A 13,919-nucleotide genomic window follows, 5' to 3' on the forward strand; every position below is an offset into this window, starting at 1 on the left:
TTCCTGTTGAAAGCTGATACTTCAATTAGAGGGATGAATAACCCTTGAGTGTAGGAGTTTCTCTACCCTGATGGGCACATGGGTTATGTGAGGGGAATTATCACTTTAATAACATATTTCTGACAAAATATAATGATAATCGGAAGTCTTTGCTAGGACAGGAGCCTCTGAGGCTGAGCAGGACCTAGGCAGGATGATTTATGAAGAAAATGGTTTTTTTCCATTGTATGGATAGCATGAGAGGACAGAATAGGTAGCTGTTTAATTAGAGCAGAACAAAAAAATTAATTGCCTATTTTATGTCAGACATAGTGATACAGAGGTCAGGCCTGTGGAAGCTCAGCTTTAAATCATTTACAATATTTTTGAGATTGTTTTATCCTATAATCCCCTCATCCAATAATCTCACTGAATTAATTATTTTGTTATTTTATTTAAAAAAAAATTTTAGTTGTAGGTGGACACAATACCTTTATTGTTATTTATTTCATATTTATGTGGTACTGAGGATCGAACCCAGTGCCTCACCCATGCTAAGCAAGCACTGTACCTCTGAACCACGATCCAAGCCCCAGAATTAGTTATTTTCAGAAGACATTAATAAGAAAGCTTCCTTAATGAAGTCTGTGCTTCCACGACTGTGGTGAGCTGGCTGAGTCTAGCTGTTTCAATGTTCTGAAAAATGTGCTGATGTACTTCCACCTGGTGGCACTTGGTGAACATTGCAGAGTGGCAGATAATCCCACCTGGTCTTTCATACAAACCTGTTAAAGCAAGAAATCCTCAAATAATGCATGAGAGTCTTCTGCTACACACCCGAATTTACACATTTGATTTCTTGTGGATGGAGAGAGGTCTGGGCTCAGGGGCAATGAACCCAACTAGCAATGGAAAGACAAGAGGGAGGGGTGCTAAGCCCTTGCTACAAAGCCCCACCTGCTGCCTAAGCCCATGCTAGGATGCAGGCATCCAAATGCAGAGAGAGGCATGCAAACAGCCCTCTTCACATAGTTGGCATCAAATACTTGCTAAGTGCATATTGTCCCAAGAGCTGTGCAGAGAACAGACTTGAGTGGTACTTAATCCCAAGCCTCACTTGCAAGATTTTCCATGCTGAGCCTTCTAGATATTTGTATAGAACCCCAGGCCATTTTAGAAGTGAGGGTGTTGGGGGGCAGGTCTGCCTTCCCAAATCAGAGAATCAGGATTAGACAAGCCACTGAATCTCTCTTTGGGTGCTGAAATAGGGGATCAGCACGATGAAACACTGTGGACTGTGCTTCCCTGTATAAGTAAATTCTGTCACGCTCCCAGCTGGCTTTAAACAAAGTCGTCACAATTCAGCTATTTTAAAGGCTGGTCTAGATATTTTTGTTTTGATATGTCTGGGGTTTATACAATACCAGAAAATGGACATGAGGAGCATCCCAAATGTTTATTTCCAACTCCCTTTACACGTAACTACTCCTGAAATGATTCAAGTCATCAGAAAAACTGTTAGTAGAGTATATTTTAAAATCCCTGCAGCATGAGCTGGGAAACAGACTGAATGTACAGTATCCACAAGAGAGAAACGTTATTACATTATTTTTGTCCAATGTGACATTTTGATATATGCACACACTGTGAAACGATTAGATCAAGCTAACCAATGTAATCCATCTTTTCACATATCATTTTTTTTATGGTGAGAACATTTTAAGATCTATTTTTTTTGCAATTTTCAAGTACAAAATGCATTATGATTAACCATAGTCAACGTGCTATACATTATTAGCACTCCAAAATTTATTCATCCGTCTAACTGAAGCTTCAGACCCTCTAATGAACACGTCTTGCATTCCTCCACCCCAATCGCCTCCAGCTCCTGGTGACCACTGTTCCACTCTGTGTGATGAGTTTGATTCCCTCAGGGTGTGTGTGTGAGGACAGCAGGCAGGGATTGTCTGTCTATGCTGTGCCTAGCCGAGTTCATGCCATATAGTGTCCTCTGGGGTCAGTTGTATTTTTTGCAATGATGGAATTTTCTTCTTTATTATGACTAAGAGCACTTGGGGGAAGGGTGGGTGAGTGGGTGGGTGGTGCCCACATACCCTTGTGGCCTTTATCCATTCTTCCATTAGTGGGCATTAGGTGGATTCTACATCTTGACTATTGTTGATAATGGATAAGTAAGTCTTATGTTAAAACCAAAAGAAGAGCTTTGTAAACCAGACCTTTCCAAAAATAAATAATAACTTTATATATTTGAATGTAGGCATATAAGATAGAAAGATAGATAGATAGAGATAGATAGATAGATAGATAGATAGATCCTGTTGATTAAAGAAAGTAAGATAGACCCTGTTGATTAAAGAAAGTAGTGGTAGCAATGTGCTCAGATGAGGCCCTTTCTGAGAATAAATGATTATGTAAGTCTAGAAGGCCCTGGCATTTATGAAGGTGTGGGAGATGGGCATTCTTATAGTCACAGGAACACAGATTGGAGGACAGTGGTGCGTTCCTAAACTCTGACCTCCCCCACATCTATCTAGCCATTGCCTTCCTTAGCTGAACTAAGTACATACAGATTTGCATGAACATAACCAATTTTTACTGTTTGAAGTTGAAAAACACCACTGGACTCATCAATGGAAAAGTAGTTCAGTGGATTGTAATATTCAAGAATGCACAGACTATGTTTGAAAGAATGAAATTACGCTGCATATATTAACATGAAAATATGAGCAGGGCATGTTGTCCAGTGAAGAAAGCAAGTTGCAGCACTCGGTGTAACTTCTTTAAAGAAGCAGGAGGGCATCCATGTGTGCATGCGTGCACACAAGGATGTAGACAAAGAAAGCGGTTTGGGTGGACACATGTCACACCAACAGGCTGGGAATGTGAGTGGAGAAGAAAGGAAAGCAAGACTTATGCTCCAAGAATTGCTTGTATAAATTTAAAATAGATAATGATTCACAAATATTTTCGGAAAATAAAAGGAGAACATAAAGAGGAAGATAAGGGTGGAAAATAATATTCATTATGGTCCATAGAGGAGAATCCAGAGAGTCAGCAAAACCTGGTACCAACATGCTCATGCTGTTTCTCTAAAAATGCTTCTTTACCAGTTTTTGAGAAAATCTGCTCCCATGACTTAAAGCCATGCAGAATGTTGACTCCTTTCCAGATACTGCAGACCCAGTAATACCAAGCAGACACCCAGCACCCTCAAGACCTCAGACATGGCAGGCAGCACCCTGGAAAGGCAGTCTTCAGAACCGGGCCATTGTTCATTGTGTGACTTACATCTCCTAGGACTTTCTTAGATGCAAAGCATAACACCCTGCTGATGATCGTCAGTGCTGCCTCTTGCAGGTACAAACGCTCTTCTTTCACCCACAAAACCATTTCCTGTTGGAAAAACAAGAGCCATTTTAGAACTATGGAATTTCCATTTCCTAAGGAAATTCCATTTCCTCCTGCTAGTCACCAGTTTGGGGGTCCCATGGTCTTTTGATTAATCCACGCTTGACCTATGTTATCTTAAAAAAAAAAATGGACAACAAACAGCCAGTGTACTACTTCATCTACTATGGTAACTACATGTGGTTTTTATTTTATTTAATTCTATTCAACAAGTGACTAATAAACACTGTAGCAGTCCTCCTGTCAGGTATCGTGAAAGTTCAGCATGGGTCTGCACGTGGTCATCAGTTGCTATACGTGCAAATATTCCTTTTTTTTTTTAAGTACAAATATTCTAAGTACAAATATTCCTTAAAAAGAATATGGACTCTGATCTTTGGCTTTAAAAGAGAACTGAAATGTTATCTGATCAGAAATGTTATCTTTTCTTATCTTCATGGATACCAATTCCTCTGCAAATTCACCATCCAGAAATGTTCTGATCCTTGGTTAGAGAATACATTAGTGGAGGCAGTTTAGTTAGAAAATTGTTGCTAATTTTTATTCAAATCTGTCTTTTAGTACCTTCTCTTTGTTCTAAATCCCAAGAGCAGGGATGTATTTCCCCCTGGGAAGGGAATAGACTGCACATGCTAATGAGCCCTAGCAGACTTCTTAGGCCACCTGTTGGAGGCCATTGTACTTCTGCCAATGGTTGGCCAATCTGTTCCTCTTCACCTCTGCCAAGCGGCACACTGTTCTGAAATCCATTTCCTAAGGCAGAAGGGTTTCTAAATCTCAGAGGGGTCACACTCTGCCTTCTCTGGGAGTGAGGTTTCAGCTCTTTTTGAGGATCAGGGAGTTCCCAGACATAAGGAACCTCCCAAGTTGTGGTGGCTTCGCCCCAATAGCATTGCTTCTGTTATTTTTCTCAAAAATGGAAGAAATAATAGTAGCTTCCTTATGGGATGATTTGAGGGATTACAATATGTACTCACAGCCTCGGTACCCAACATGAAATGCTCAATAAGAGGAAGCGGAGAGCTGCCTGGGGCAGTTCGCAGGACATGCAGCGGGAGGGGAATGATAATCACTTAGGAGAATAACATTTCAAACGCACAGAAATATTTGGCTCAAATTCAGCACAAATTAGCTCATTTTTACTTTCTTTCACATTCTTTCTTGTCTTCAAGGATACCAATCTGTCTTCTTTACTTTGGTTTGCACAACTCATGGATGTTTCTGGTAGGGTAAGTCAATGTATTCCCAGTATTTTTAGACTCCTGACACCACCATATTAGGAATGCAAAATTTAAGAACCTAAAACATCCAGTGCAGTCTTCTCTGGCTGGGACATGAATCATGTGGTGAGGTCTGTGGACAATAGGGGTTCTACTTGTACAACTATACTAGGCTCTGCCCTCACAGGAGCTCTCTGCAGTGGTCTGCTACTGGGACAAGTCTCTGCCTGGCTGTGATATCTTTTGAAATCTAAGTAGAGGCCACCATGCTTCTGCATTGGTGGCATGAGGCACACAGCTCATGCATTCTGTGTGCTTGCAGAGTTAGCACTGTGCATGCTGCCAAGGCTCATGGTTTGGAACTCCCAGAGCAGTGAGTGGAGCACACCTGAGCCTCCCTGAGTCATGGCCAAAGCAGGCAAGGGGTGCTGTGCTGAATGAAATTCAGGGCCAAGTCACCAGCTGGTACAGAGGAGAAAATACTGAGGTTCTTTCTATGGGTACCTCTCTTGAAACCTTGCCCTTAAGGTCCTAGCTTACCTCTGAAATGCCTTCAAGGTCACTCCCCCATTGTATTGATGACCAGAACCTGGTTTTCATGCATGTTTAACTCTTGAGCATATGGTCCCTTAGCAACATGTACCCTTAATGTTCTCTCTCAAACTTGTTTTTTTTTTTTTTTTAATTCTTTACATGGTCAGGCCAAGAGTTCTCCAGATCTTTTCATTCTGCATTTCCTTGATTATAAATTTCACCTTTAAGTCTCTTTTCTCTTTTCTCATTTTACTGCAAGCCATCAAAAGAAGTCACGGGGCACCTTGAGCTCTATACTAAATAGAGATTTCCTCTCTCAGGTGTCCTCGTTCATCATTAAGTTCTGCCTTCCAAAAAGTCCTAGAATGCAGACATGGTTCCTCCAGTTCTCTGCAACTGTGTAGCAAGGGTGACCTTCACTCCTGTTTCCAATGTCTTGTGCCTCATTTCTCTCTGAGGTCTCCCGAGAATGGCCTGCATTCTGATCACAGCCACTTATGTTTTCCCTGAGAAGACTGAGGCTTTCCCTACGGCTCTTGTCTTCTTCTGGCTCCTCAGCACGATGGTCTTTAATGCTCCATTCACACCATCTGGCTCTTCCAGCCTCATGACCCAGCTCCAGAACAGTTTTCACATCTTACATAAGAATTTACCAAATACATACAGTAATGCATCTGGGTGTCCTGAGTTCTCCCCATAAACTGAAGGTAAAAAAAGGAGTGAGGTGGCTATGTGGATAAAGTCTCACCCAATACCAGGCCACAAATGGCTTCTTTAGCTTAGAGGTAAATTGCATTGTGTAGCAATGCTGAGAAAATAGTCTTTAGGTATTGGTTAGAGGGACAGTCTCACTTCTTGCTATTAATTTTGTCTATTAGTCCAAGTGTTTTTAGAACAGAATACCTGAGGCTGGGTAATTTATAAAGAATATAATAGAGATAGTTATTTTTCACAGTACTGGAGGCTGGAAGCCCATCAATGTCTTCAAGAAGTCCTCATCAATCGAGGGACATTCTGCGGCATCATTGCAGAGAAGAGGGGAAGAAAGCACCCAGGAAAGAGGAGGGGAGGGGGCAGATTCATCATTTATCGAGGACCCTCTTCCATGATAATGACATTCATCCAATCGTGAGGGAAGAGTCCTCACCATCTCGTCAACTCGCAAAGGTCTCGCCGTGCAATCCTGTTGCGTTGGGGATTCAGATCTTGACAGATGGACTGTGGGGGAAATTAGGGACATATCCAAGCCACAGAATATGGTATGCTTAAGGACAGAGGATCTGTTGAGTCGCCCCACCCCAGAACTGATGGAAGTGAAATGTCCTTCACTGAGAGTGGGCGTCACGCTGTGGTCCACTGTCCTGTGGACCTGGAGGCAGTTGAGGCCAATGCTGGTCTCTGCTACCCTAGCCTGTGTTCACCCACGGTCACCACCTAAGACTTGCCTTCTCAGGTGGCCGTTGATGGCTCCTCCCCAAATTGGTCTCTACACTTCTATAACTCAAATAAAGGGAATGATTTTGTTTTGTGAGTAATTTCACTCCACAAGAAGCAAATTCCAGTCACCAAATACTAGAAGTATATATAAATAGGATAAATTAGAAGTCAGTGAACTATAGTGAGCTCTTTATATTTATGACAAACAAAACCGCTTATTTCCTCTTACCCTTAGGATCTGTAGTTTGTAGAGGTCTTTAGACACTAAGATCAGAAGAGTGTCCTCAAATATGTGTAAAATATTTTGATATAAACTCTGAAATACAAAAAAAAAAAAAAAAAAAAAAAAAAAACACATAACCAGTCAGCAGTCTTACATAAGAATTTACCAAATACATACAGTATAGCATCTGGGTGTCCTGAGTTCTCCCCATAAACTGAAGGTAAAAAAAGGAGTGAGGTGGCTATGTGGATAAAGTCTCACCTAATACCAAGCCACAAATGGCTTCTTTAGCTTAGAGATAAATTGCATTGTGTAGCAATGCTGAGAAAATAGAGACCTCAGGTGTTCCTAACCTAACGATGGGACTCTACTTATTTTCATCTTTCTCTGCTTCTATTGGTTTTTTTGGGGGGGCAATACTTTTCATTAAACTCCTTGCCCTTGTGAAACCAGTTTTGACCAAAAATACCTTCACTGATTTGTTTCTATAACCCCGATATAATCCACTGAATCCCATGGGTCACAGAATTCACGAGGAGTTTAGGGGTGTAGGTTAGTGCTGAAGAATGCCATTATATGTAAGTAGGGGAGAAGAAAACAAAGACTGGATCCTTCCAAGAGGCATCCTCAGCTCCACTGTGGTGCAGTGAAGGAAGAAGGGTCTCACCTCCTGGTCCTCGAGGTCCTCGTTGCCAATCCCCAGTGCTCTCAACTTTCCAAAGTTTGGTAGGGCTAATAGCATTCTAAAGGATGTTTCAGTTACGTTCAGCTGAGTTTCATACTGCAGTACGGGATCCACAAAGCTGACAAGAAAAAGGTCTAACTATTAAATGGGTGAGATTTCAAATGTAATTTAACTTTATGGACTTTTTTCCTTAATGATGAGAGAGGGTATACGAGAAAGTAAAACCCAGATGATAGATGGATCTTAAATATTCTCTTAGCAATGATGCCCTAAACATTAAGGAATCAATTTATTCACAAATATAATCTACATTAAGTTATTTAGAAATTGGAACATCTTTCTCCATGAACTCAATAATGTAAAGACCGAGCCCATAAACCCACACTAAGGTTTGAGATCATTTAACTGTATGGTGCCACTATTTCCTAGTCAATGATACCATGTTTTTTTATATTTTAATATTTTTGATATGGGCATGCATCTTTCAAGGTAACAACAAAGGAAAACTGCCCATCCTCAACTAGAAAGACCATCTGCTTATCCATGTGGTATAGAAAGATTGGGGAGAGTGTAAGAAAGAAGAGTTGCTAAATCAGGATGATGGAATTTTGAGTCAATTTTTATTTCTCACAATTATTATTTTTTTTAAATATGCCATTTCAAAGATATTCAATTAGTGAAATCAGAGAGTGTTCACGTTACCTGGAGTTGATGGCCAGGACCATGGACTGATGACACAGCAGGCCCGCAAAGGCATTCCATAGTTCATTAATTGCATTCTCCTAAGTACCATGAAAAACATGAGCAATTACAAACCAGACAACATCCTGTGTGGTCCCTGCTGCACCAAGCCAAGGCACCAAAACAGACTAAAAAGTAATCCCAAGAGTTTGTAGAAGTATCGAGACTAGAAAAACTATAATTTCATCCTCCAGTAGTGTTTTGGCCTAAATGGTGGTCTGTACAGCCAACCGCTGTGCTTTTATAGTGAGCATTTGCAGATAGTAGTATTTTGTTGGGGGTGCTCTTTACCAGGTGTGCTCTCACATACTTCTGTAACTGTCAAGTGCAATCTACAGGTGTAGCGTCTACCTATAAAAATGCCAGCACGGCAATTTAAGACAGGCCTTCCTGAAGAATGACCACATTCATGCCATAGAGTAAGAATCATATCCAGGTCAATGGGCGGCTGTATAACTTAATTTTGTAACCATTAAAAGTTGTAATTAAAGATACCCAATTAGGAATTTATATTTTTTATACGAAGTTTGAGAAGTCCTCAATTATCTAAAACCGTTTAGAGAAGGAAGAATAAAAGCTGGAGACATCACTTTCTATTTTCAAACTCTACTATCAAGCTGCAGTAATTAGAATGGTATAGCTGGGCATAAAAACAGACTCATAGGCAACACAGAATTGAGGGTCCAGAGATTAACCCGCCCATAGATGGTGGGTGCCAGGAGCACACACTGGGGAAAGGATGTGCTCCCAGGAAACGGTGTCTGGGGGTCGCATTGTCCACACGCAGAGGAGTGAGCTTGGACACTTACCTTATGCCACCTGCAAAAGTTAAATGGGTGGACTAAAGGCTTGTGTGTATGATGAAGACTATAAAACTCCTAATAGATGACTGGAAAAAGCTTCTTATTATTGGTTTTGACACTGATATTTTTTGGAGGAGAGGTGACGCCAAAAGTATAAGCAACAAAAACAAAAATAAACAAAGATTTTTTTTTTTTTTATCAAACTAAAGTTTCTGCAAAAAAAAAAAAAAGGGTCAAAAGATAAAAAAGGTAATTTGTGGAATGGGATAAGATATTTGCAGGCCATATATCTGATAAAGATTTTTTTTTCTCAAACTAAAGTTTCTGCAAAAAAAAAAAAAAAATGGGTCAAAAGATAAAAAGGTAATCTGTGGAATGGGATAAGATATTTGCAGGCCATATATCTGATAAAGGGTTATTATCCCCCAGTATATACCTCCACCTCCAGGTACACGAGGAAGGGCTCCTATTTCCTCTTGGAATGGCTCCACAGTGCCCTGTCCCTCTTCTTTGACAACCCCCTCACCCACCTTTCCCTGCTAGGTGGCTGTCTCCCTTACAGATTATTCTCATTTCAAGGATTTCCCATGTCTTTGAGCAATTAAAACAACCCCAGGGTTATTGTTAATTATAATCCTGTTTATTTAAAATCTTAACCTTCATAACATTATTATTTCTAGTTTTTATTAGTTATTGATGGACCTTACTTATTTATTTGTTTATATGTGGTGCCGAGAATCGAACGCCTCACAGGCTAGGCAATGCTCTACCACTGAGTCACAACCTCAGCCAGTCCTGGGGCTGCCACTTGTGGTTACGTGACCACAGGCAGGTCACCTAGGGCCTGAGTTTCCTCATTTAAAAATGGGGATAGCAGCAGAACTTACCCCAGAGGGATCTTGTGAGGGTGAAAGGTGCTCAGCTATTTTTTGGAACAAGGAAGGTTATTCCTTCCCTCATCTTCCCTGCCTTTTTTCTAGGGTTGCAGCTCTAGAACTAGAAAAAATGTGTGTGTGTGTGTGTGCGCGCACGCGCGCGTGCCATTTCTTGCTTCCTTCCTGTGGGTTGTGACTTCCGACTCTGCGACCAGGAATGTGCTCCCTTAGGAAAGCTTCCCTTTCAAGACCCAGCTATGTGTTTGGGGCAGTTCCCACTGTTCCTGGTTTTTAAGCTTTGGAAGCACAAGCCCACTTGATGCGTCCGTTCGCAGGGCTCCCCAGAAGCCCTGTGCCTCTCGCCTGTGAAGAGTCTGTCACTCTGCACCTCCCCTGCTGTTGGAGCAATTCAACTCCCTTGATGCAGCTGGTCCCACAGCTCGGCCCTCTCAGCAAACCCAAAGGAACCTTCACGACTGGGTCTGTGCCCACGACCCATCCACAGCTCCTAGTACCCCCACAGAGGTCTGTTCTGGGCCATCTGTCTTTGGGATGGACGCTATGCAACCTCTGTCTGCACCAGCCCTCTCCACCTCAGGACTGAAACCCTGTTTCCCCAGCAGCTGGGCGTGTTGGGAGCTGAGAGCTCTCTCAGGTCTGAAACTTCCCCCAGTCAATTGTCCCCTCTGGCAACCTGACTCTGATGCCTGGGTGACATAAAGGCTCAGCCCCTTTGCCTCCAAGGGCAAAGCGAAGGTCACCTTAACTCCAAAGCTCCTGTGGGGGTAGCTGAAGCCTGCTTTGCACTTCCCAGTATTTCAGCTCCTCCACCTGCAAGACTGCCTTCTCCACCCCTCCTCCCCAGGAACTGATCCCAGGAGCAAATCCAGCAAATCTCCTGGATGCAAGTCTCTATCTTAGCATCTATTTCTGGAGAATCATACCTAAAATCTGCAATGTATGTTACTGGTTTCTTTCCCTGAGCCTTCCCAGGTTCCTTCCCTGAGGTACTTGACCTTCATCTGGGTGCTCCACTCATTCTCAAAATCCAGCCAGGTCTTCCCTAACCTGAAGCTAAGTAGAAGCTCCCTCTAAGTAAGTGTACCTCTGTCACCCTGCCTACTGTAACAGCCCCACAGCTTACAGCAATTTCTAATACTGACTTATTTTATTTTTCTTCCATTGGACTCTAAGCAATTTGAGGCTAATGTTTGAGTTCTACTTTGTGTCTCAAAATGATAGCATAATATTTGGCATATAGTAGATACTCAATAAATATTTTTTAAATAAGTGAATAACTGAGCGAATGAAATGCTAAACTGTACATTTGGTCTCTAATGGTGTTAACAATTTGAAAGTGATGAAACATCACTGAACAGCAGGTTTTATTGTCAAGTGTCTTCCTATCCTGGCAGGCAAAGTGAACCTGTCCATCAAAAAAGTTATCCATGTTTTATAATTATCACTGACTTTGACCACAGACTCCTAAAGAAATGGTCTACACATGGTTTAACCGCCACATGGGCCCATTCTTCTTTCTAAGACAGAAAAATTGCATATCTTATGGTAGCTTTTCCCTGTGCCTTCTGTGTCAATTTAAACTTAGATATAAAAATGGTGGTAGGTTTTATCAAAGGCTCCAGATTTCAATCCAGTTTTTACAAAGCTAGATAAATACCTACAATGACAGCACTGTGTCACATTGTAGGGAACACAGAGAGAGGTAATCACAATCTCTGTCCTCCAGGGATGACAGACAAGCAAACTGTCCAAAAGTCTAAGGAAAAAAATACAGAATAAGATAAACAAAAAAGGAATAAAGCAAGTCATGAGGCTGTCAAACTGGGGAGTGAGACCATCATTGAGGCTGGGCGGGGGCCGAGCTGGCTGAGAGGGGTCCCCAGGATGGGAGCAGAGGATGTGAGACTGGGCGGGCCCTGGGAGTCGGAGGGTGGAGGAACCGCAGGAGGGGTCAACACCTCAGCGCTCTGCATTAGTGCGAAGCCACTTCCCCACTTCCCGGCACAGTGGGCTGGCGAGAGCAGAGCTCTGCAGGGGGGCCGAGGGCAAAGCTGGGTCCAGCCAGCTTGCCTGTGTCCTTCCCCCCACTCATGCACCCGAAAATGTTACTTGTAACATCCATGTAAGAGTCAGCGAACGAGTTCTCCCTCGGGAGATCTCAGTTACCACGATGTCCTACAGAATGTCACGTACCAGGTGGTGCCACTTCATTTTGGACTGCAGAATCTGGAGGCCACTCACTGCTGGAGAGGAGGGGACTGGTTAACAGCAGCAAGCACAGCCTGTCTCACCTCAGTGGGACTAACCCCCACCTGGAAGCTAGAGTCTCTCTCTCTCTCTCTCTCTCTCTCTCTCTCTCTCTCTCCCTCCTCTCTCTTCTCTCTCTCTCTCACACACAAACACACACACTCACACTCACACTCTGCAGATGAGCTCACTGTGGCTGTTACTGAACAACACTAAATAGAAAATATTTCAAAGATTTTAAATCTATACTTGATAACAATTCTTTTTTTTTAAATTTTTTTTAATTAATTTTTATTGTAGGTTGTTCAAAACATTACATAGTTCTTTATATATCATATTTCACACTTTGATTCAAGTGGGATATGAACTCCCATTTTTACCCCATATACAGATTGCAGAATCACTTCAGTTGCACAACCATTGATTTACATATTGCCATTCTGGAGTCTGTTGTATTCTGCTGCCTTTCCTATCCTCTACTATCCCCCCTCCCCCCTCCCCTCCCCTCTTCTCTCTCTACCCCCTCTACTGTAATTCATTTCTCCCCCTTATATTTTCCCTCCTTTCCCCTCACTTCCTCTTGTATGTAATTTTGTATACCCCTGAGGGTCTCCTTCCATTTACATGCAATTTCCCTTCTCTCTCCCTTTCCCTCCCACCTCTCATCCCTGTTTAATGTTAATCTTCTTCTCATGCTCTTCTTCCCTACTCTGTTCTTAGTTACTCTCCTTATATCAAAGAAGACATTTGGCATTTGTTTTTAAGGGATTGGCTAGCTTCACTTAGCATAATCTGCTCTAATGCCATCCATTTCCCTCCAAATTCTATGATTTTGTCATTTCTTAATGCAGAGTAATACTCCATTGTGTATAAATGCCACATTTTTTTTATCCATTCGTCTATTGAAGGGCATCTAGGTTGGTTCCACAGTCTTGCTATTGTGAATTGTGCTGCTATGAACATGGATGTAGCAGTGTCCCTATAGTGTGCTCTTTTTAGGTCTTTAGGGAATAGACCGAGTAGTGGAATAGCTGGATCAAATGGTGGTTCCATTCCGAGCTTTCCAAGAAATCTCCATACTGCTTTCCAAATTGGCCGATAACAATTCTTAAACAAACAGATATGTAGCTAATTTCTTGATGTGAGAAACAGAAAGCCAGCCCCACTCTCCACGCCTTTATGGAAGTACCATACAGTATTAGTAGAAAATAAAAGTACATTAAACTTGTTAGTTTCTAAATTTCTTTGCTTTGTGATCAGAGATTATGTCTGCTAGTCTACTGTTTGGAATTTATATAGAAATGTCTAGTCTGATTCATGTTCACTCTTGTGAATGTCCTATAGGTATTGGGGACAAAGGTCTATTCCATGTTTTCATGGATAAAGATTGACAGGTGGATCCCTCTCTCTCTCTCCCACATGCATCTCTATCTTTCCCTGTTCTTTGTACAGCCTTACTTGATTTTCAACCCATCAATGCCATGCTGACAAAGGAGAATCAAATTCTTCTACTAAAAACTGCAAAACAATTTTAGATATTTTTACAAAAACATGGAAGTTTCCTATGATTTTATTTTGTCCTGTCAATTTTGATGCTACTGTATTTTATGCTGTGGCAATGGTATCATTTTTCTACTGCTGTGTATCAAGTTGCCACAAATTTCATGGCTTATAAAATACCCATTTATTATTGCACAGCTTCTGTAGGTCAGAACGTTCCCTCTC

General features: G+C 41.8%; 1 protein-coding gene across 1 annotated transcript in view; it reads right to left on the reverse strand.

The window, feature by feature from the left end:
- Mroh9 (maestro heat like repeat family member 9) overlaps positions 1–13,919 on the reverse strand; it is a 138,502-nt gene that overhangs the window by 38,723 nt on the left and 85,860 nt on the right. Inside the window, exons 3-7 of the mRNA XM_077105069.1 lie at positions 12,141–12,187; positions 8,210–8,289; positions 7,490–7,625; positions 6,829–6,915; positions 3,289–3,393 (exon numbers count right to left, since the gene is read on the reverse strand). Coding sequence (XP_076961184.1) covers positions 3,289–3,393; positions 6,829–6,915; positions 7,490–7,625; positions 8,210–8,289; positions 12,141–12,187 — 455 coding nt within the window. The remainder of the gene's footprint in view (positions 1–3,288; positions 3,394–6,828; positions 6,916–7,489; positions 7,626–8,209; positions 8,290–12,140; positions 12,188–13,919) is intronic.

This window comes from Callospermophilus lateralis, chromosome 13 (assembly GCF_048772815.1).
Source record: "Callospermophilus lateralis isolate mCalLat2 chromosome 13, mCalLat2.hap1, whole genome shotgun sequence".
Taxonomy (NCBI): domain Eukaryota; kingdom Metazoa; phylum Chordata; class Mammalia; order Rodentia; family Sciuridae; genus Callospermophilus; species Callospermophilus lateralis.